The sequence below is a fragment of the Condylura cristata genome, unplaced genomic scaffold (assembly GCF_000260355.1).
Source record: "Condylura cristata isolate star-nosed mole 26May11 unplaced genomic scaffold, ConCri1.0 scaffold00015, whole genome shotgun sequence".
In the NCBI taxonomy this organism is placed as follows: domain Eukaryota; kingdom Metazoa; phylum Chordata; class Mammalia; order Eulipotyphla; family Talpidae; genus Condylura; species Condylura cristata.
This window is the reverse complement of record NW_004567116.1, coordinates 17252932-17277089: the sequence shown is the minus strand read 5'-3', so window position 1 is coordinate 17277089 and position 24158 is coordinate 17252932. Positions and strand designations below refer to the sequence as shown.

The following is a 24158-nucleotide window of genomic DNA, read 5'->3' as shown; positions in this document are numbered from 1 at the left end:
TTTACCTCTTAGCTGTATGACCTTGGGCAAGTCACCAAACTACTCTGAGGTTTTATTCTCTTACCTATTAAAATGAACACTGAGACGTTTGCTCTGCTTACCTCATGGAGCTGTTTGTGGATCAAATGCCATGTCAGTGTCTTGAAGAGTCTACGTACTAAATATATGCGGAATTGTCACTAATAACAGTGACCACCTTTTAAACTTACCACTCCTTAACCTCTCTCTTAATCTGCTTACCCATCTTCCACTGAGTACCCTGAAGTGGTCAACAGATACAATTCACAACTCATCATGAAGGGTGAGGGCCAAATTTAGAGAGAGCTGGGGAGGCAGGGAAGGGTAGAGGGTTCAAACAGCTCATTCTTGCTAGGTTCTTGAGGAGTCATAGCTGCCATTGGAAACTTCCAGTTCCTCGCAGCTAGGCCAGAGTCTCAGCACAGGAGCCAGGCCAAGTACAGAAGGTGATGCCAACCAAGATGGGAACTGTGGAGGCAAGGAGAGACTATGAGAAGGGTCGTTAATCAGGGTTTAGATGTTCTGGCTCTGGGGCACACAGTATTGGGTTCAAATCCAGCATACCAGCTTTGTAAGCATAGTAAGTTGCTTAACTTCTAAACCTCAGTTTCTTCATCTTCAAAATGGGCATCATATTACTACCACCTTCCTGAACTGCTGTGAGAATGAAATGACATAATTTATGTAATGTGTTCAGGACCGTACCAATAATAATAAACAAAGCTGAAAATGTGAACTCCTTAAGTTATTATTTGTCTCTTTAGTTCTAGTATCGAGTGCCGTGTCTGGCATAAGCCAATGTGCAATGATAGGAGTTGGAAGAAAACGAAATCATGTAATGGGCCCATAGGGTACAGTGGAAAAGGGGCCAGCAGAAAAGGAGGCCAGGGAGGTAGATTTGGGGGGAATACGAAAGACCTTAAATGCTTCGCCAAAATATTTGGGACCATGGGTCACTTTAAACCAGGGTGTGGCATGACCTGATACGTTTTTAAGGTAAATAACTTTGGCAGATTGTCCAGGTTGGGGCTAGGAAGGAACAGAATTGTGCTACTTTAGGGAATAAAACAGAATAGAGACACTCCTAAGAACTGTTTAAACACGCTTCTGGTTTTTGATTACCTCACTACTAATTAATGTCCAGTGGGTTTTGTTCACAGCTGGCCTATTCTCTTGAGACTTCAGACTTCATGCAATAAAAGCCTTGCTCATTTCCCAGTAATGAATTATAGGAGAGCCAGCCTGGCTTAGAGAGTGATTCCCTAAGTTCTCTTTCATCATTAAGAATTGTCCGGCCTCCCACATGGTAGCAGTGTTCTCTGTGTTCAGGACTGATCCCCTCTCTTACTCAGTGGTGGTAAAAGCAAAGCAGTTCTCTCCATTTCTCAGTTGAGAAAATTGAAGTTCCAAGTTCAATGGACTTGGCCGAGTCACACACCTCTTACTACACATAAAGCAACTTGAGGATAGAGGTGACAGAATATCCCAAGGCAGGAGATGATGCAGGACGTGGCCAAGGCATCAAGAAGGTTTCTAATTAGCCATAACCAGTGATGAAATCAGAGATCTAAGATCCTTGAAAGAAGTTTATGCTCCCATATGGTTTTGCTGTTTGTTAACACTAGTTAATTTTCTGAATATGTTTTCTCTGCAGAGATTCTGTAGCTTGGTAGAATTAACATGGTTTCTGATCTGATGGAGAGAGAAATTACAATAGAGATCTGCGTTAGCTCTTGTCTTCACAGAGTGCAGTGTGGCCGCACCCCATGCACGTTCCCTCCTGCCTTCTCTCACAGTTGCTACCCGAATCTAACACTGCCAGTGAGCAAATCTGTTCTGTCTTTACAGCCTGTGCAAGGCTTCGACTATGCCAAGCAGCACCTGGGCCAGCAAGGGGCAGATGAGGAGGTTATCCCGGTGACTCAGGAGACGGTGGTGCTCCCTCTCCCTACGCGAGATGCCCCTGTCTCACAGGAAAGGGATGCCGCCCACGACGGCAGCACCGTCAAGACAGCCAAGTCCACAGAAACCCGAAAGAGGTAGGCACAGGCCAACTTTTGCCTCTGTGTCAGCGAGAGGAATAATTAATGGTGGGAGCAGCTGAAGTCCTCAAATTAATTCCACTGTTCTCTTTAATAATTCCCCTTCAAGCTTGTTTTGAATATTTGAAGAGGAGACCAAGGATCTCATCCATGGGAATCACAATGCCCGCTTCTTGCAAGCCAGGTTTTAGTGGACAGGTAAACCCCAAGAGCAGAGATCCAGCTTTTATATTTGTTTTAAGTTTGACACTGATGCCACATTTCCAATTTTTAATTTATCTTAAAAGTAGTGCCTTTAAATTAGTGTGTGTTATCTGGCAATTTCTCTAGAGAACTTACGACTTTAATTCACAAAGCATGTTTGAGCACTTTGATGAGCTTTGGGGGGCACTGCAGAAAGGTTTAAGATAGGTTTCTGACCCCCAGGGATCTCATGGTAGAAAGACAGAGAAGTAAATAGTTGGAAATCAAGTATGATGTGTGGGTGCTTATGAGGGAGCCCAGACAAACTGCTGTGGAAAAGAGAGGGGGAGGACTTGCCTTTTGAGGACAGAACTTGATGGAGGATGGCAAGTGTTAGCTGGGCCTTGAAGAATGAGTGGGATGTCAGGAGCGGGAAGAGATATGGGTGTGCAGTCTGAAACAGCCAGGGGACCGTGACTATCACTGGTGTTACCTTTCCCGTGGTTGGGATGCAGTGAAGGGTTCAGATGGTAGATTAAAACTGCAGAGGGTCTTCAGGGAGCTTGCACATTATTCTCTAGGCAGTAGGAAGCCATGGAAAATTCTTCAGGAAGACAGTGATGTCCATTCTGTGTTTACAAAGGCTACTATGGTGGCAACATGGGTAATAGATGACAGCTGTTAGGCCAGAGACCAGACACAAGTTGTGAGGACTTTGCAATAGGCTTCTAATGAGGCAATAACTGTGTGGAAGCTCTGTCAGCTGGTTAAACCAACTCCTGTGCCAACCCCCTTCTTCTGCCCTTAGGCCACAGTGGAAACAGGAAAAGCTACAGTCTTCCTGCTCCTTCCTTGCCTTCACCTCATACATATTACGGGCTATTTACTGTTTACTAGGTGCTGGGACTGTGGACAAAGTCCCTCTTCTCACAGGGCTTATAGTTGTGTGGGAAGAGATAGACATTAAACAAATAGAACATATGAGGAAGAAAACCAAAGGGGATAGAGAAGTAGAGGGTGGACATGATACTCTTTTAGGTAAGTCAGAGAATGCCTCTCTGATGACATTTGAGAAAGACCTGATTGAAATGGCGCAATGGCGCATGAAGCCTTGAGGCTATCTGGGGGGTGGGGGTGAATTTCCATACAGACAGAACAGTATGTGCAAATCCCAGGAGAGGCAACTTCTTAACATGCTGACAGAAGATCAGGAAGACCAAAGAGGCTGGTATGAACTTGGAGGAGGTAGAGCAGGCGCATCTGAGGATTTGCCTGAAGTTGTTCATTCAGTCTCAACAGACCAAAGTCAGAACTTGGAATTTTATAGTGAATAGAGATCAGAAGTCTTTGCAGGCTCTTGAGAATAACAGTGACGTGATGTGACTTGGTGATTTAGTCTCCATCTGGCTACTACATGGAAAATAGACTATAGAGAAGTAGAGTAGAAATAGGGATACCTGTTAGGAGGCTGTTGTGATCGCCCCAGTGAGAGATAGTGGGGTAGACATGGTGATGTAAGAAACAACTGCATTGGAGAGAGATTTGGAAGAAAAGGCTGACGTGATTTGTTCATAGATTGTTATGAGATTTGGGAAGAATGATGAGAAGGGTTTGTAGGGGACATCATGAGTTTGGATGTGGGCATGTTAAGTATGAAATGTCTACCAAACATGCAGATGGGTATTTTGAGATCTCAGCCATCCCTATGAGTCAGGAGCTCAGAAAAGGTGCTCAGGGAAGAAACAAATCTGGAGTTGCCAGTACTTAGTTATGTAAAGCTATAAGAGTGGATGGGATCACCTATGATTATAGACAAAGATGAGCACCAGAAATGACCACTGGGGCATTGTAATGATTAGAGCTCCAGAAATGAAGAAGATTCAGTGAGCAACTGAAAAACATCAGAAAGAAAGAGATGTTTGCCTGAAGAGAGCAAAGCAAAAGTGGGTTACAAGAAACCAAGGAAGGATTGTCTGTAGCAAATGTACAACAAATGCATTGGAATCAAACAAGAATGTTTGTCTTTGCTCGGATGCTGTGGGTACCACAGAAAGAAGTGCAGTGGAGCAGGAGGTGGATTTCAGGGCATGTTGAGTTATCTATTGTTCCATAACAAATCTTATGATAAACAACCACTTATTTAGCTCATGATTTTTTGGCAGGTTAACAGTTTGGGCTGAGTTCAGCTGCGTGGTTCTTCTGGTCTGAGTTAGGGGTAAATGACCTCAGCTGCACCGGCTTGTTGATGACAGCCTTGTCTGGGGTGGACAGACCTGGGGCTCTCAGCACCTGATCTCACCTTCCTGCAGCCTAGCCCTGGCTTTCTCCCAAGGTGGCCACAGAGCTCCCAGGGCAGGAAGAAAACAAATCCCAAAGTGTAAGCATGCCTCAAGCTGCTGCTGTGTCATACTTGCTAATCTGTTGGGAAAAGCAAAACTCATGGTCAAGTCAAGCATCAGCATGGAGAGGACAACCCAAAACTTGATTAAGGGAGGTGTGAACAATTTGGGACTGTTACTACAACAGTTTTCCCCAGCATGGAGTGTTGAAACTCAGAGAAACCATCAAGGATTTATTTGAATTGACCTGCAAGTAGAACTATCTGTGAAATTACTATCATTATGTTTGCCAAATACAATAAAAGCATGTTAACTTCTCACCTTTTTAGAAGACACGGGAAAAGAAATAGATAGAATTACCAATATTAGTATATTAACTTAACACTTGTAGGAGGAATAAAATAATTCTTTTCCATCCATTCTAGTGGAGTGGTTGAAATTGTATAGACATTTCTTAAAATTTTGTTTGAATGATCAATTCTTCTCGAATTTGTAAGGTGTGCTTTCACTTATCAAATTAAATTACCCACAATTTTTTTTAAAAAGATTTATTTATTTGTGCATACAGAACTGGGGTACAGGCCAGAGACTCAGGGGCGGCGAGAGGCTTCACCAGAGACAGAGTGGGGAGCAGAACAGGCAGATCGAGGAAGCACACTGCTGAGGGGAGCAGCGGGCGGGTCAGGAGAGGTCTGCCACGCCATGTGGTCACCTCCGGGGCAGGCAGGAATCGAACTCATGCGGAAGTGGTTTCAGCTTCTTAGTGCTGTGCTTTAACCCGCTGCGCCACCAGGGAGGGCCTACCCACACTTTTTTATTAAACCTTATTAAAAATAGAAATATAGAGTTTTTACCCTAAAAATATAATTTAGCAGAAGGCAGGCTGTATCATTACTCACCTCCATTTGAGTTCATCTAACCGTGGAAAACTCTGATCAGTTTGGAAGATTTTAACACACCAGACCCAAAAACAAACCCAGAAAGCCTCTGTTTCTGGTTTCCCCATCTTTCCCCTGGGTGAATGGGTGAGTATGAAGAATGAGCCTCACAGGTGCCCTGAGGCGCTCTCTGGAGAGCATGGGTGGTGTCTCTGTGTCGGTTCACCTGGCATGATGCTAGCACATAGTAGGTACATATAAAATATTTCTGAACAAATGTATAGTTTGGTAGTTCACATGTAAGCAGTTACCAGTCAGCACAGTTAAATAATGTGTGTGTGTGTGTGTGTGTGTGTATAAGCATGTATGTGTGAGAATGAGGAAATCAGTGGGAGAGGGACTTAATCTTTAATAGTCAAATAACCTGACATACAGAGAATAATCAAAGAGAACTCTGTTTATGCGTGTCCCTGAAGATGCCATGTGACCTGCCACACTTCCCAAAGTGCTTTGTTTTTACAAAAGAAAGCAAAGTATAAGTATACAAACCCCATTGTCACTGTTTTGGGAGTCACGGCTGGAGCTGGGGTGGGGTGTAGAGCTGAACTCCCCAAACTTCTGTGCAGAGCCAAGCACTGGTTCCCCCATGCCATAGTGTGGGACTTTTTCTTTGCCCTCCCTGTACCATTTCTTCTCTGTAGCTAAAAAGCAGAATGAAAGCCTACCCGACATAGGCTGCACATAAAATAACCTTGGCAGGAGCTGCTCCAGTCAGCACTTACCATCTCCTTGTTGTTATGGTTACCTCCAGCAGGTCGCCCAGTGAGAACGGCTCTGTCATCAGCAACGAATCAGGGAAGCCCAGCTCGGGGAAGCGCTCGCCCCAGAATGTAATGGCACAGCAGAAAGTGACAAAGGATGAGGCTCGAAAGAGAAATGGTGAGAAATCTGCCCTGCCCTGGAGCACCCTGAACACACCCCAGCACCCACGCGTGCCTGCCAGCACCCACACCCACATGCCAGTGAGCGCTCACCCTCAGTGCCCTACAAGAGGTCTCTTGTGCCCTACTAAGGCCAGAAATCTTGCACCTGTCTCCTGGGAGTATCACCTTACCACTTTCTCTGAATTACTCCTCTCTCCACCCCCTGTTGTTAGGGGATTGTGCAATGCCTTTGAAAAACCCTCTGCAGAATGGACTAATGTTTGCTCAGAGATTTTTCTAATTGCAGGGTGAATCAAGGTGATTTCTGTCCGCTAGACTGGCAGGTCTCTGAAATGCTACTTGTCTTGGAGATTCCCTTCATGTGCTTGCCTTGACTCTCTCCTGACAAATTTCAGGGGTTCAGTCTATGCCAGCAAGTCCAGATGTTGCAAATCCACCTCTCCTAAGAAAAAGAGCAGGGTAATAAGTCTGTCATCATAAAAATCAGCTTATGCTTCTGCCTCTGTTCTCTAGGGAATCATAACTGTTTAGTTTCTCACCTGGATCTTATTCTTCCCTGTAACACTTGGGGGGTTGAGGTTTATTTTAAGTCATCGGAGCTACCTCACTGTGCTGTGGCCCCAGATCCAAACCAGACAGCATGACTGTCTCCTGATCCCACCTCTGTTCTGACCCTCACCTCCACTCCCTCCTTCCATGGGTGGGATGCTGGCTTGGGAAACCCAGGTTTAAGTACCAGATGCTGTCTCTCCGATCAGGAAAATTCAGTGTGGGGTTCAGAGAGTTATAGGTGGAGGCCTAAAGACATACCCGGTGAAAAACTGAAATTTGATAAAGTTCAGCTCAGGGCCTCTCCCTTGATGCTAGTGCCAGAATATTCTTTTGTTTTCAAGTGTCTTTTTCTTTTTTACACTTTATTTAAAGATTTACTTTGTTAACTTATGCATACAAGAACGGGTACAGGCCAGAGGTGCAGGGGATGAAAGGATTCACCAGAGACAGTGTGGAGAGCAGAACAGGTAGCTCTACTAAAATGCACTGCTGAGGGTGTTACAGGGCGGGGAGAGGGGCGCCTCAAAACCCCCAAACCTACCCACTTTAAATAGGTTCCGCCATCTGCCACATCAAGACAAAACATATAAGACCTTTAATGGAAAGAAACTTTAATACAATTAGTGTGTAACAAAGAAAAGACAAAGAATACAGTGTTCAAATCAAATCCACGAAGTTACTCATCCCCTTGTGGGTAAAAGTCCAGCCTAACAAAACTGGCCCAAAGCAAGGCCTGAAAGCCCACCCCAAGTCTAAAGCACCTCTGACAGGGACCCATAGAAAAAGGTCAGTCACAGTTGGACAAGTCTGGGAGGCAAAGAGCAAAATCAGAAGCAAGACCACCACTGCCATGGTCACCTCCCCACGGGTCTGTTCCAACCAGCCCAGGACCGAGAAGCAAGCACAGTTCTTCACATGCTCTCTGCTCCATGTGCCTCCTCCAGGTCTCTGGCTCTCCATCCTGCTTCCTTCTTTTCCAGTCTCCTCTCCAGCTTCTCCTCCTCCCTGCTCAGCTCCACCCTCCTTTGGGAGGGGCAGAGAACCTGAAACCTCCCCTTTTCTGGGTGACCACCCTATTACAAGGGAGCAGCAGGGCAAAATGAGAGGTCTGCAGTGCCAGTGGCTGGCAGTAACTTGATAGTGCTGAGGCTTTAACCCCTGGGCCACCAAGGAGGCATCTTTTCACATTTTAAAAGGACAGGTTTATTAGGAAAAAGAGAAAAAGACACCTGTCTAGTCACAAGCAGGCAGGAAAGCTGCCTTATTTTCATTTTTCTGACCCAAAAAAGAAAGGAAAGAATGACATGTGCTTTGTCTTCTGTAAGGAAAATGTGGTCTCTGTTCCCATTTCCAGCCATTCTATAATGCACTTGTTTAACTTATCCTACCGATTTGAGCCTTGAATATTTCCCTTCTCCTGATTTCCCCATACACATGGACAGAGATTGTGCTTTCCTCCCCAGAGCCCAGGTCGACATGTGGGATTTTCCTGGCCTATCTGCCCTTTCTGGGACCCCCAGAAATCCTACCTGTCAGCTCTCTGCCAAGCACACACTAAAGCCAGAGGTAGCTGAGGTTGCAAAGAGAGGACCCAACCTTAGCTACTTTCTTTTCTTTCTGCCCAGAGTGCGGTTCTGAGAGAGACGGGCTCAGGGAGCCAAGTGAGACAGTGGAAAGTACATTCTAAGGGGCCTCCAAGTTGACACTCTGTCCTCGTGTCCCTGCTGATTTCTTTCTCCCCGTTGCTGCTAGCATCAGCTATGCCTTTGCTTCGTGAAAATCTATAAACACGTGAGATTATCTCCTTTCTAGGAAAAAACAATCTCTTCACATAACCTCACACCTCTTCCTATCACCTTATTCTTTAGTAGTTTTAACTAAGTGCTGCTTCTCCTCGCCCTCACCCACCTCCTCCCTTTAGATGCTTCTAGAAATCTGCAAAGTCAAGCCAAAGGCTGCCATCCCCAGAGGTCCATTACCCACCCCAGTACGCCATTGTCCTTGACTAACTCAGTGCCTGTCTTTCTGCCACCTTTTTCCTATGCATATAAAAGATACACATGTATCTTTGTCTTAGGTTGTAAGGCTTTGCTTTGTTTTATAAAACAAAATCCATGTATGTCTTGTCCTAGCCCTTTTTCTTGCTTAAAAATGCACAGTATGCAGCCTCTGTCAGTAAGCACGCATTTCTAAGGTGATGTCTTTCCCCTCTGCTGCATTTAGTCCACAGAAGAGGAGGGAGTGGGCAGCCCCAGGTCCCTCACTCCCCCACCCCTGCAGTGAGACTCTGAGTTGCTGTAAAGGTGCCCGCTGACCTTCCCAGTCTTGTTTTTCCAACTTCCCTGCCTGCCTCCTCATTACGTTTAGGTCATTTTGAGTATTTAAACATCAGCTTGAGGAATAACAACAGCTGGGTGCATGAATAAAGTGCAATTACTGGACCAGGTTGAGGTTTTATTTGTTTGTTTTATTAAAAAGCCATCTTTCCTCTGGATTTCAGAAAGCTCTGTTGCATTTATTTTTGCCCAAAGTAAACCCAGTGGATTTCCAGGGTTGATCGTTTCCATTTCGCCATGGGCTCCATTCATTGAGGTTTCCATTTGAAATTTTCCAATAGAAATGACAGAACCAACTTGTTTAATGTAAAATTCAGCAGGTATGGAGGCACACCAGAAGTCTAGGTGGCTCTTCAGTGAAGCCTCCTCCACTTGTCTTGTTTCTCAAGGGGCTCCATTTCATCATAATACTAGTTAGTGTGTATCAGAAAATTTAGTAGTGTATTTAATGATGGCAAGATGAGCCAAGGAAGGAAAGAAGGAAGAAAATAACATTGAAGGAATTATGGAGAAAACAAAAGGGTTCATCACATTGTCTTCTTGAACAAGTTCCTTAGAGTATGCATACAACCTCTGGGAACAGATTATTTTCTTGGCATGAAATACTCAGATACTGTCTTATGGCTCAGTATCTGTGCTAGAAATTAGGGCTAAAAAAGTTCAGAAGGAATAAACACTCTCTGCATAATCAACATGACTGGCTTGGGGCCTTGTGGTTCAGCAGCCTCCTGAGTTGCCATAGAGGCAGGCAGGCCGCCAGTGTGCGTCAGGAGTAGTTTAAATACAAGTGGGAAAGTTAGGTGTGAGAGCTAGAATTTGAAAGCAAAACAATTTGGCATTTCCTAACCAAACATAGATACTTAAACTTCTGAAGCAAAACCAGTGTCACCTTGGAAAGAGTGTTTTCCAGGAAGGAGTGAACATGAATTCAAGTTGAGAACATAATACAGGTATTTGCATCGCCAGTCATTTAGGAGCAAAAAAACTTCCATAAACCCTTAAGCATACACCTTCCTTTAAGCCACTAAGAGATTTCACAGCCTGAGTGCAGAGTGGAATCAGACCTTGCTTCCTGGCAGCTCTGGGGCAGTTGGGCCAGAGGATAAGAATTAGAGAATTTAAAGGATGATTACTACATTCTTAGCAGAGCCCCTTGAGGATTTCTCTGAGTTACTAGCTCAAAAAGAGTTTGAGTTTTCATTCTTTCTTTCCCAATGAAGTGAAGCCTTGCTTATTACTTGGTAAGCCACAACAGAGAGCAGTGATTCTAGTTGTGGATTATTTTCCTTTGTGCTTCAATGACAATTCCGGAAAGAACATGTTTTGCTTAAGAGCATTTGCTGTCTCAGATGGGAGTGTTCTCTCCATGCCAATTCAGACATGAAGAAATGAAATCTCCTACTCCAGCTTGATTTACGGAAGTCACAACCGACAACACAGTGACGAGGCAGCTAGATCTGGGCCGACTGTCCAGTAGAATTCCTGTGATGCTGTGACAATTATAGTCTACTTCCTCAGTGACAGTGGGGTCCTTTCTTTAGCATTCTCATATGCCTTTATCTTTAGGGACTAATGATACATCTAATATTCCCACGAACCTGCTGTACTCACACAACATTCACTAATATTAACATATTAATATTTAATGTATTGCCCATTAATGTTTTTTTCCACAGTCTTTTTAAAACAGAGACATCTAATTAATTTTCTCAATTTTTTTTGCACAATTATCAATATAACATTTTTGAGACTGAGGATAAAAAACTGTAGTCCATATCTTCCCTGTCTAATAGTTATGCCCCCCCACACACACACACCGAGCCTTCCCATGGGATAGGAGGTGAGGGTGTCACAAGCAGATGGTATGACAGCACTAAGTGCCATCTCTTCACCCACCCTCTGGAGCCACTTAGTGATTGCATGACACATTTACCTGTCCCGCAGTTACTAACAGCATCTCCTTTCTCAAGTCAGGAAATTTTAACCCTTTCTTTGTTCACTCATTTATTTGACAAATCCTTATTGAAAGCTAATTGCATGAGACATTTTAAAAGAATAGGCACCAGGCTTTTGAAGGATGGGCAGGAGTGGGGTTTATATTCTAGCAGCAGGAGTGGGAGCTGAGTGAATGAAAACAGTTGACCCTTGACCAATAAGGTCTGAACTACAAGGGTTCTCTTATATACAGAAGGTCTTCTGAACAGATGGTGCAAACTTCAGGGATGGATACAGTATTGTAAATGCATTCAGGGGCCCACTGTACAGCAAATTGAGAGTATTCAGTGCTATGAAGGAAATAAAACAGGCAATTTGTTTTAGGTAGGTGGATAAGGGAAGTATTTTTTGAGCAGCAACTTGAAAAATGAAGGAACTAGGCCTGTACAGAACTGGGGAAAGAGTATCCTGAGTGGAGGGAACAGCTATGTAGAATCCCTAAAATGGGACCAGTGTGATGGGGTCAAGAAGGCCAATGTGGGTAGAGCAGAGTGGATGATGGGAGAGACAGGAAGTGGACTCAGCAAAGCATTCAGATTATACCAAAGGATGGCCCTGGTCAAAACTGGGTTTTCTTCTGGGAGAGAGGAAGCCTTCAGAGGTTTCTGATCAGGGGAATACTATGGCCTGGTTACCTTTTAAAGAGACATCCATCCTGGCTGCTGTATATTAGGGGTAAGGACAGAAGTGTGGAAGCTTAGAGAAAGGACATTGTTGAGGAAGTGTGTCAGTTGGTTAATGACTGTACAGCAAATCACCCCTACACCCAGCACCAGAATTGACGATATTTATTTATTATCTCTCATAAAATCTGTGGGTCAGGAATTCTGGAGTGAGCTAGCTGGGTGGTCCTGCTCTTAGTATCTCACAAGGGTGCAGTCAAGATGTTGGTCTGAGCTGTGGTCTAAAGATGTGACTGGGCCTCCTGCACCACGTACAAGATGACTCACGCACATGTCTATGGACAGGAGTCTGTCTCGCTTTCTTGCCGCTTGGACCTTTCCATGGGCCTGCTTGAGTATCCTTGTTAATTGACAGTTGGATTTCTCCAGAGTAGGTGGTCCACGAGAGAGCAAAGTGGAAACCACACTGTTTGTTTACGACTTAAAAGTCTTTTAATGTCATTTCTGCAATTCCCATTCTCAGTCATCGTGGCTGTGCCTGTTGGGAGGGGAAGATTCCTGGGTGCCGTCTTGAAAGTTGGCTACCACGAAGGCCTTCATAGCAGTTGTCCAGGTGGACAAGAGTTGCCCAGCAAAACCGGTCTTCTAAAAAGATACATGCATCTGAGTACACAGCTAGATAGAGATTTTCTTCTCTCTTGTTAGTTGCTTGGTGGCCTGCTTTTTAGCAAAGAAATCCACAGAACCAAAACATACTCTATAAATTATAATTCGTTGTTAGACTCTGGGATGTTTTAGCCATAGTGTAAAATAACAATTCACTTGCCTTAATTTGACAAATCTGTGATTATGAGTGACAGAATGATACACACTATGTGTTTCTCGATAATTTAAATAGCCTCCCCTTCTCTTGAGCAGACAGGAAGAAAGATGAATACACTTATGCTACCCTCATATTTTATATAACACCTATTTTGCTCCTCAATTGCCTACTGGTTTAGCTGTTTGAAAAGGCTTAATTTATCTCTTACCGAGCCATGCTCAATAAACAGTCATTCTTATAGCGACTTAATGGTAATATGCTTTAAGAACAAGTAAACAGGCAAGATACCACTGGCCCTGAAACTTCTGTCAGTTTAGTTTTGGGAACACAAGGTGGACTGGTGATGTCTTTCAACAAACAGCAGAATTATCTGTCAGAAAGGAGAATTCATTTAATGAGCGTAGGTGGAAATCACTCTAATTAGGAGAGTTGTCTGTAGCTTTATATTCGCTTCTCTGGTGATTATTTCTTATCTTTCCTTTGTTTTAGACAAATAAAAGTAACCCAAACCCAAATCTTTGGAGAAGCAGCCTTTAGAAAGAAAAAAATAAAGTGTCAGCAGCAATCACTGTGGCTAGTTGACCAGAAAGACATGTTACCTTGGCAGAATGCAAGAACTGGCAGCTTCAGTGGCAGAGGCTGAGCTGAATGCTGGTTTTCTGGTGATGGTCTTGTTTTAACAACAGTTGCCAGACTGGGCCAAATTGCACCTTCCCCATCTCCCACTCAGGCATAGAGAAAAATTTACTTTTTAATCCCCCGATGCATTTTATCACAGTTTTGAGAGTACAGTTTTTACTGCTTAAATTCAAACCTTTCCAGCTCTTTCCTACCCATGGACAGCACAATAAAAGGATGAATAATCCAGACTTTAAATTTAAAAGAATTCTATGAGTAGCAGGGAATCCTTGGCACAGAATCAGAGGCTGTTGTTCCTGAGGTCATTTCAGGATGTCCTGAGGCTGTGCATTTTACATAAATTCCCCTGTGAGGGTGCAGCATCCCCTAACACCACAAAACTGTTGTGTTTATGTTGTGCTTTAGTGCCAGTGAGTGATGAAGAGGAAGGAGCAGTTCTGTTTGACAACTCTGGCAAGACAGCTGCCGATCCCTTTGACACGTCTTCTGGATCTGTGCAGCTCATCGCAATAAAACCTACCGCCCTCCCTGTGGTGCAGCCCACCTCGGACAGGAGCCAGGAACCGGCAGTCCTCAATGGCGAGGTGAGCGCCCCAGGACCCAAAGGGATCAGAGCTAGTGTGGCCAGGCCCTTGTGAATCAGACCCGGGAGCCATACCACTGGTCTTGGTCATTTCAGTGCAGGTTGAGTCCAGGTATACAGGGCTCTCTTGGTCATTTTTACCTCTGCATGGGCCAGTCTCCTGGGAAGAATCAGGACACAGTCACCCAAAGTGGATTTGTCGGGCAATTTTTTTTCAGAGCCTTTCCTATCTTCACTGGAAATCCCAAAGGGTATGTTTTTAAAGCTGTAGTTATAAAGAGAAATAACTGACAAATTTCCCCACTCCCTTCCACATACACAGGCTTTGTCTTTCCTGACAACACACCCAAACTGCCCGTGAAGAGATGTCAGATGCTGAGAGGCTGGGAGGGACTTAAGTTGAGAGAGAACTAGAGAAGTGTCTGTCATCAGGACAGAGACGTGGCCCACAAATAGACTCTGAAATGAATTTCACTACTTGTAGCAAGTTTGAAAAAAACCCTTTGCCCTCTTCCAGGAGGAGATAATGAATATTACCATGTGAATCAGTATTCCTAAGGGCCTATAGTGGACTTGTAGCCTACACTGGAGAATGATGATGTCACCAAAGAAAAATGGATGGACAGAGAGCATATGTAGAGAAATGATAGGTACATAGGCAGATAGATACATAGATAGACACATAAACAGATAGATATATACATACATAGATACAGGCAGACAGGAACACATATGTAGACAGACACATAGACAAAACATAGATACATGGATGGATGCAGTTTAATGGAGAGCAAGAAAGCGGGTCAGATAGGAATCATTTGCTGTTCCTCTTTCTTCTGCAGCAGAATGATCAGTGGGCTGGAAAGGTTTAAGAACACATCTGTGGAACATGCATGTGGACACGTGCATTGCACATATGTGCACACACACCTACCTACTTAGGTTTTTCTCTGTTATTAAGTTGTTAGGTTGGTTGTTCATTTCATTTGTTTATATTTTGTTGTCGTTACTGCAATCAAAACCTCTCCAAGCTGAAAAGTCTTTTTCGCACCACACCCCAGCCTGCCATGGCCCCTGAAACAGCTGGGCGTTGTCAATGCACATCAGGGACTTGGCTTCATTCCCCCATCCAGGCCTGACTCGGGGAGCTCCTGTGGTTTTCTGCCAGAAAAGAACTGGGCCAGTCTAAATATAGGATGGGTTGAGCCTCACCAAATTTTAAAAGGAAATTAAATGAATTAGTCTTAGACTTAGAGCACTTCTTTCCCAACCTCTTCTTTTTCTAGACAGAGAAACTGAAACCAGAGGAGTCAAGTGTCTTGTTCAGTGTCACCCTGTAGGATGACGACAGGATCTTCAGGTCCCCTGGCTGCTGTCCAGGACTCTTCCTCTCTTTGACTCACTATGGCCCGTCAATGGAAAATAGCATTGCATGCAAAAGACTGTGAAATCTAAGCCACACTGCAAACCATCCCAGCTCTTCTGCTTACTCTCTGTGTGATCTTAGGCAGGTTCAGCTCTTTATACCTCGGTATTTCCACCTGTAAAATAGGGCTGTTTTGAGGATCAAGTACACATAGAGCACTGAGAACACAATAAATATGCTATCATCATCACCACTAGCCAATAAGCAAGGATTTGTTGATCATGTGCTTGATGCCCCTTGACTCTGTGACTTGGGACCCTGTATGTCTTCTCAAAGCCAATATGACCATTGCATCTTTCCTTGGGCACAATTTTGCCACTAGACATGAAGCCCAGTGATCAGAGGCCTGGTGAGCTGTCACTGATACACTAGTGACTGCTCTCGATTAGAGCCCTCTGTCTGGGAGGACCCAGCTAATGGCCACCACGTCTGCTTCTTTTCCTCTCTGCTTAGGATGTGACTGTCATGAGGACAGATGCCATGTCTCACCTGTATTCAACTTCAGCTCCCTTTTTCTGCCAGGCCCATAACCCTGTCACAGAAATGGATACTTGCTACATTTGGTCGTTAAAGGAATGGCCTTTGCTGGCATTTGGATTGAAAGCGAGCCCTAAACTGTTCTCTGTAATTTGCTGTCTTGTGGTGTTAGAGACAGATTGTCTTATAATTTTCTTCCTTCTCTTAAGGACACTTATTTATGTGAAAACAGCATAGCCCCAACCCATGAATTTTCCTTTTATGAATTATAGGACATTCTTTTAAAGATTATTTTAAAGAAAACATAAAAGCATAGAAAGTTCATAAAATAAGAAAAATCACTATAATTTCAGTACCCTAACATATCCTGTTTCCATTTTTTGTACCTTCTTTACAAGCTTTTGATCACTTGTGTGTGTTTCAGAATTTCACTCTACACAGATAATTTCACATCCTCTATCTCAAGCATTTGCTGCATTGCTGTTGTCTTTCTGATCAGTGCTAGTGACTTAATTGATTAGGACACTCATTCCCAATCATTGACTGGAAAACTCTTCTCCCGTTATTCAAACCTTCCAGATAGGTTTTGCCTTTAGTTTTGGCTGCTATCCATAACATTACAGTGAGTAATTTCACACATGGCTTTTAAAAAACTTTATTTTGAAGTAGTTTGGGGCTTCCAGAATTGTTGCATCACAGCACAGAAAGTTCCTCTATGTTCTTCACCGAGCTACCCCTGCAGACAAAAGCCATAGGATAATTACCAAACCTAGGAAATGAACATGGATATGCCACTATAAATCTCATTTGAATCTCACTAGTTTTCCTGCTAGTGACCTTCTTTTGATCCAGACTCCAGCCCAGGATCCTACATGGCATTTAGTTGTCTCCTTAGTCTTCTCCAGCCTGAGCTAGTTCCTTCATCATCCTTTGTGACCATTCTGCTTCTTTCATGGCCATTGCTCCTTGAATAGTAATCATGTCCAGTAATCATGGATCATATCCTTCAATTTGGGTTTGTCTGATGTGATCTTATGAATGGGTGCAGGTTATACATCTTGGCATAACCCCAGGAGCCACGTGTCATGAGCATCTGTGAGGAACTGCTTGATCCTGATGGGTCTGAAGACCACTGATACTAACTTTCATCTCTGACTTGGAACCTCTCTTGGAATGTTGCTTTAGTAGAGATTCCAGAAATGGGTTCCTGGCTCGGAGGATGTCTTGCTAACTTCTCTTATTTTCTCTATGACAAGGAGAACAGGAGAATAATTAAGACCTGTGAAATGCTACCAGTCTAAACATATCATTAGAGACCAACAGGAGGACATCTTTGCGAAAGTTAGAAAAAAATAACAGGACTCCAGTTTATGTTTCTTCAAATGTGGCAAAAACAAAGCATCTAAAACGCAGCCTGATGTTAGCTGACCTCAGGCCTTTTAGTTTGGTACATCTTTACCACTAGGCGAGTTCTTTTCTAAAATAGCAGTGTGGCATATCAGATCCCAACTAGAGGTCTCTGTGATCACTTACACAGCTCTTTGGGCAGCTGAACATTTGTCCTCAAGGACAGGATATCATTCTCATGACTCCTGTGAGCTGCATGAAACACTGCGTTCTTACCATCCTTTCCGACCAAACATAGGCAGTCCTCCAGTGGCCTTGGGTTTTGTTGAGTGTTGCTATCGCCTGCTGATTGCCGTTGCTTCGCCATTCCCTTTCCTCTCTCCAAACAAAAATCAGGGAAAAAATGGAGTAACTTTATTATTTTTTTAAGATTTATTTATTCATACAGAACTGGGGTACAGGCCAGAGGGTAAGGGTGAGAGACAGAGTGGGGGAGTATAACAGAGAGATTACCTGAAATACACTGCTGAGGGGAGCAGTAGAGGGTCAGGAGGGTCCTGCCATGCCATGTGGTCACCTCCTTGGCCAGGGATTGAACTTGTGCTGCAGTGGGCTGTGGTAGCTTCATAGTGCTGTGCTTTTTTTTATTTATGTATGCACACAGAACTGGGGTACAGGCCAGAGGTACAGGGGCATTGAGAGGATTCACCCGAGACAGAGTGGGGAGCAGAACAGCCCACTGAAAAAGTACACTGCTGAGGGGAGCAGCAGGCAGGTCAGGAGAGGTCTGCTGTGCCATGTGGGTCACCTCCAGGATGGGGCTTGAACTCATGCTGAAGTGGTTTTAGCTTCTCAGTGAGGTGTTTTAACCTACTGTGCCACTAGGGAGGGCCCCATAGTGCTGTGCTTTAACCCACTGTACTACCGGTGGGGGGGGGGGCCAAAATGGAGTAACTTTAATGGACAAAAGGAAAGGAAGGGCATTCTGAGACCCAGTTATACAGTCAACATTTTGCCTCGCCCCTTCTTTCAGATGCCCCGTCCTTTCCCACTTCTGAGCCCCCCGACACTGCATTCATACTGCTAAAGTGTCTCCTCCATCCCACTCCACCCAAGCCCACCCACTGAGTACTCTGTTGCCAGTTACTCATCTCCCTTCCCCTTCTCTCCCTTGGTCTTACCTACAAGGAAATCCTACTAGCCCCATGTTAACAATGATATTTGTAAGTCATTTTCAGCCGCTGGCCATTTAAACGAACTGTGTGTATGAACACATGCTCACGACCACCCTAGGGGCTAGGGCTGCTTGCTGACATGTGCTGCTTAATGTCATGTATAAGTTCTGAGAAATACTCTATTAGGTGATTCCATCATCATGTGAGTGTCATATAAGGACACAAACCTAGATGGTTTAACTTACCACACACCTGGGCCAGATAGAGCTCACTTTCATACATGAGGTCCCTCTGGGGCTAAAATGTCCTTGTGCTTTGAGTGACCATATTATACCCCCTCCCTCATGCTGAAAGATACATGCAGGGATTAAGTAAGGTGACCAAGGTTACACAGCTAGGAAGAGGAAGAGTAGGATTTCAACCCGGACAGTTGGTCTGGTTCCAGAACATCCACCCTAAGCCACAGCTCTGTGCTGCTCCATCACTAAGCTGTGAGTGACTGCAAGCAGCAGAATTATCCTCCCACGAGTGTTTGCTTATTAACCCAAATGAACTCTGATGAACATTGCACTAAGAGTTGGGGATGAGTGTTAGAGATTGGACTTGCAAGTAAGTTTGTCTCAGGAGAGGACCCTGAACCTGTACTCACCTGTGACAGACAGAGGAAAAGGGGAGGACCGAGGAGAAAAGTTCCTTCAGCAGAAATGAGTACTGCCTGACCTTAATTTTTGCAGTCTTGCCCTTCTAACAAATTTCAAGGTAATGATCTAAATAGAAGAGAATTAAGAAAACAAAAAGAGGTTAGTCTAAAGCACCTGCAATGGCAGGTCAGGGTTCGTGGTTCTGATTGCCAGAAGCCCAGCATTCTAAGCTTTGGGGCTTGCTACTTGGACTTTCCAGTCCAGGGGAGGCACAAAGATAACTGTAGCCCAGTCCCCCATCTTTAGCATTGGTCAGACAAGTGAGGGAGCTCCTCTCTCATATCCTGGGGACCTCCTAGAAGCTTCTGTTCTCCTCTCACCTCCTCTGTATTTCTCATGTGCCTTGAAAATCCTGATTCAGTGGGTCTGCCAAAGACCCTGAGCCTGGATTTTTGCCAGCTCCTATGCACTGCCAGGTAACTGCTCCCTTGGCCAACTTCCAGATGAAAATTCTCAACTCTGGCCCTCCCTGGTGGCGCAGCAGGTTAAAGCACAGCACTAAGAAGCGAAAGCCACTTCCACAGGAGTTTGATCCTCACCTGTCCGGGAGGTGACCACATGGCGCAGCAGACCTCTCCTGACCCGCCCGCTGCTCCCCTCAGCAGTGTACTTCGTCGATCTGCCTGTTCTGCTCCCCACTCTGTCTCTGGTGAATCTTCTCACTGCCCCTGCAACTCTGGCCTGCACCCCAGTTCTCTATGCATAAATAAATAAATCTTAAAAGAAAATTCTCAACTCTGACAGACCCGCACCACTGCCATCCCCCAGTCACTCCCAGGTGAAATCTTCCAGTCCAGGGACTTTGACTTTGAACCTTCTGCCACTTCCTTGCCTTTCATGCATAGTGGTTAACTGTGCAGACTCAGAACTTGAGCTTGAGGTCAAATCCTGGCTCCTTTCTGATGATCTGGAGGACCTTGAGAAAGTTGCTTAATCTCATCTGTAACATGGGCAGTGATACTAAGCCAGCTTGTGGGATGCAGTGAAGATTAAGAAGCAGCCAAGTAACTGCACATTATGCCTCTATAGAGGGGAGTACTTACTCCAAAAACCGGGGTGTCCCAACTCCACACTTTGGACCTCCATTTCTTCACACTTACCAGACTTTTGAGGGTTGTCCCTTGAAATCACTAGTCCTCTGTAGGTGTTACATCCTCATTTGTCCAGTAACAGCCATCCGTTACCATGTCTCTGATGAGTCTGAGCTACATTGGCCATGTTCCTCTCTGTGACCAGACCAGTGTCTGCAGCCCTTCTTTACCCCACTCATCCCAATTCACCCCTACCTGGGCTACTGAGGCAGAGACTCCCACATCGGGAGGATTGTCCTTTGAAATTACAGCTGAGGGCTTGGGCAGGATTGAGCTCCAGACCACAAAGTGTCAAGGGTAGGCCTGAGCAGACTTAGGCAGACTAGAGAGAAAGGGGCCCTGATGGGAAGTCTGGAGTGATGCCGGGGAGGGCCAGGCTCCTCTATCTGAGGCCGCCATTATGGGCTGGTTTTGGAAGAGGGCGCAGGTGGGTCTGGCTAAGCCAAAGAGCACAGGTGAGGCCTAGGGCGGCTCTTTAGGAGTCACAGCCTCGGAGAGAGGCCTCCCACCTGTCGAACCAGCTGGTGTGTGTGGCCTGAGTCTGTCTGTCTCTTCCCAGGTGAACAAGGCCCTGAAGCAGAAGTCTGACATTGAGCACTATCGGAACAAGCTGCGCCTCAAAGCCAAGAGGAAGGGCTACTACGACTTCCCTCCGATGGAGACAAACAAAGCTCAGACGGAAAGAAAAAAGATGTATGAAAAGGCCCCAAAGGAGATGGAGCATGTTTTGGACCCCGATCCAGAGTTGTGTGCTACATTTGCTGAGTCTAAGAACAGGTGCAGTCTCTCTGGAGCTCTGAAGGTCGCTGTACCGTTGGGAGGAGGGTACCTGCACAGGGCGACCCCAGTTGCTTGACCTGTGAGCTCAGACGTCAGTCTTTGCAGGCTGTTGATTCAGGCGGCGCTGGTCTGTGAGAACAGGGATGCCATAATGAGTCTGGAAGGATGAAATGGAAGCCATTAAAAAAATACTTGGGCAAGCCATCATTGTCCTTTAGCTTAATGATATTTTGAGACCCATAGCTGTTTTCAGAGCTGGGTGAAGATATAATTATCAGCTGTTATGCAACTCCCAGATCAAGGGACATTATATTTTTTCAATTATTTTAGTGAGTCTCTTGCATAAGAAAAGGAGATTGCATACCTCACCTTTTCATTGGGCTTCAGTAAGTAGTTACCACATAGCTATTCAGATATCTGTGCGGGGTTCATCTCTGCAGTTCATAGATTTGCTGGCACCTGCTGTGCAGTAGGCACTGTGCAGGATGCTGAATATCATCATGGCCATGCGTGCCTTTTCATTCATGCATTTATTCAACTCACTTAGTGTTTTATGGCCATGAGACAGCTTACTCACTGGGTCTGGTGCAATAGAACAATAACCTCCCCAAAGTTTATTACTCACAATTGCAATGGGTATTTGAAGCATGAGGCACTGTAATCATCTTAAAGAGGGCTCTGCCTAGTAAGGGAGGGTCATTGGAACTGACATCCCTCCGAGCTCTGTTGCTACCTGAGGGGAGGGTGGCCTCACCAGCTGGGGAGAGCGGGGGAAGCTAGTGCACTCAGCGCACTCCCCTTTCTGCTTTCCTTCTCCAGCCTGAAGTTCTTTCATCGTTGGGCACCTTGTCTGTCAAATAGACCTTCTCCTTGGCAACAGCCCCTTGCTTTGATCATGGGAATGCTGACCCATGGCACGGCCTGGGCAGATGCACCCTCCATAGACCAGGCAGGACAGGACAGCTCTGGCCTGAGTGGGTATTATGAAAAGCAAACTTGACTGCATGGCAGGCCTGGATGGAGGCCACAAAAGCATGCTGAGAGGCGGGGCATAGTTTATAAGTGGCATTGGCATAATTTTATCTTCAACAAGGAAGAGACGGAATTCTCAACCAGTGATGAATTCACCATGCTGCTCATTAGGCTTAGTGGATATGGCAAACTATTGATCTCAAATCCTGCCATGACAGCAGTCACAATGCAAGTGTCACCATGATGATAATGGTAGAAGAAAAGATAGGGGCTTTATGGGGAGACTGGGGGCTTCTTTAACTTTTACTTTACACTTCAAGACTTTTTTCTTCAGTGGGCTTTTGTGTTTTTTCGGGGCTTCCTGCTGATATTCAGAAAGTGATTCAAAGCCCATGCACAAATAAGAGGAACTTATCTTGGATGTTATTTGAGAAATAATTAAAAATGTCAGCTAAGGCTTTTTATAAAAAGGAGGAACAAAATTTTTTTTCTACAGAAAATTTTTGCCTAGCAAAATTCAGGCTAGATTCTGATGGCCTATGGATGCTGGGAGTATGTAGTTAATTCTCAGTAAATTCTGCTGACGACATGAGGCATTTTCTGCAAAGTGCGAACACTAATGTTAATTTTTTTTTTTTTTGACCAATTAAGGGGAAAATGGGGACTGCTGCCTGTTGGGTGAGTTGGGGGTAGGAATAAGGATGGGTCAGCCGGAGATGGGCCAGGGGGAAGGGAAGATGGACAGAGACTCAGTATGCTCTGAGATTTTCCCATCATGTTCTACTGCTGACTCCAGGGGCTGCTGTGTGTAATGTTATCGCAGGTCAGAGTTACCTGTTTATTGCTGTTCAGTTTTGGTCTCCAGAAGTCCTGTTGTCAAGGACAGTAAGAGAATCATTCTCTAGTCCAGAGGTGGGGTCAGTTACTGGAATTTGCCCTGAGACCTAACTTAAACCAAAGACAAAGTTTGACTCCATATGTGGAGTCATTCCCAAAACTTTTAAGAGTTTCCACAACTTTTCCTTTAAAGTCAGTCGCACACCCCCATTTGTGTTTTATGAAATTCTTACCTGGAGACGTGAAGCACAGATAGAATGGAGGCAAATGTCAGCGCTCTTCTGTCGGGGCCCTTGGCTCCCATCCTCCTGCAGGCCGCCCCACTTCCTTACCACCGGCATCTCTGGCTCACCTCGGGAACTGACACCACGAGTGAGATGTCGCTGACACCCACTACAACAGCCTCAGTCAATGACAGATGGGAACTGAGGGGTCAATGCCCCCAACAGGACAACTCTGTGTGCTAAGCTATGCTGTTGTCATAAACGTGTTCTAGCTTCTATATGTGATTCTGGGGCCTGCCTTTCCCTGGCGTGCCTCCGATTCCACTTTCTAGAAATAGAATCTCACCTGCAAGTGTGACTTTCATTAGGAAGCCAACAAGTCAGAAGCCATCCCCAACCACCTCCTTTATTCAGGGTGCTCTGGCCCCCCACATCCCTGCCCTGGTCACCCAGCCAGGTGGCATTCAACTAGGGACAGCCCTGAGCTCCAGATCCTGCCAGAATTACTCAACTGAGACAGTCCTTTTCCTGCTCATCTCATCTTGCCTACACTTTGCCCTCACTCCCAAGACACTGCACCGTGACTACCCTGGTGCTCCCCGATGGGACCCCCATGGCAGGGTGTGCCCCATCCTCTCGGCATCGGTACGTGTAACAAGCTGTCTTTACCATGGCAGTCATCTCCTGACTTGTTGGTCTTGCATTACTTGAATGGAATAATGGAATGAAATGTCTCCCATATTTCTCCAGTGAGTTTGATGATCTCCACTCACCTCAAACATTAATCTGCCCTATATCATACCTGCCCTTCCCGCTGTCATTTTCCCACTTCCCAACTTGCGGTTCCTGGAATCCTCTTTCATATAAACCACTTGCACTCAAATCATCACAGAGTCTACTTCTGCGGGAATCCAACCTACAGCACGACTAATGAAGACTGTGTTTGATGCAAGTAGGTCCCAGTTCACCTTTGTGGAATCCTAGGATTTCACAGAACACTACTTTCTTAAACTCTAGTGGGATTTAAAGTCCTAAAAGTAGGGGTCCCCCATGGTGGCGCATGGGTTGGTGGGTTGGTGCGCTGCACTGCAAAGCTATGCCAAGCCATGGCCACTTCAGTGCAAGTTCGATTCCTGGCCCCGGAGCTGACCCACATGGCACAGCAGACCTCGC

At 45.2% G+C, this 24158-nt stretch overlaps 1 protein-coding gene across 1 annotated transcript in view; it reads left to right on the top strand.

The window, feature by feature from the left end:
• The window catches only part of KIAA1549L (KIAA1549-like ortholog), a 196712-nt gene that overhangs the window by 136732 nt on the left and 35822 nt on the right, over positions 1–24158 (top strand). Inside the window, exons 14-17 of the mRNA XM_012725187.1 lie at positions 1867–2057; positions 6272–6399; positions 13778–13956; positions 20732–20949. Coding sequence (XP_012580641.1) covers positions 1867–2057; positions 6272–6399; positions 13778–13956; positions 20732–20949 — 716 coding nt within the window. The remainder of the gene's footprint in view (positions 1–1866; positions 2058–6271; positions 6400–13777; positions 13957–20731; positions 20950–24158) is intronic.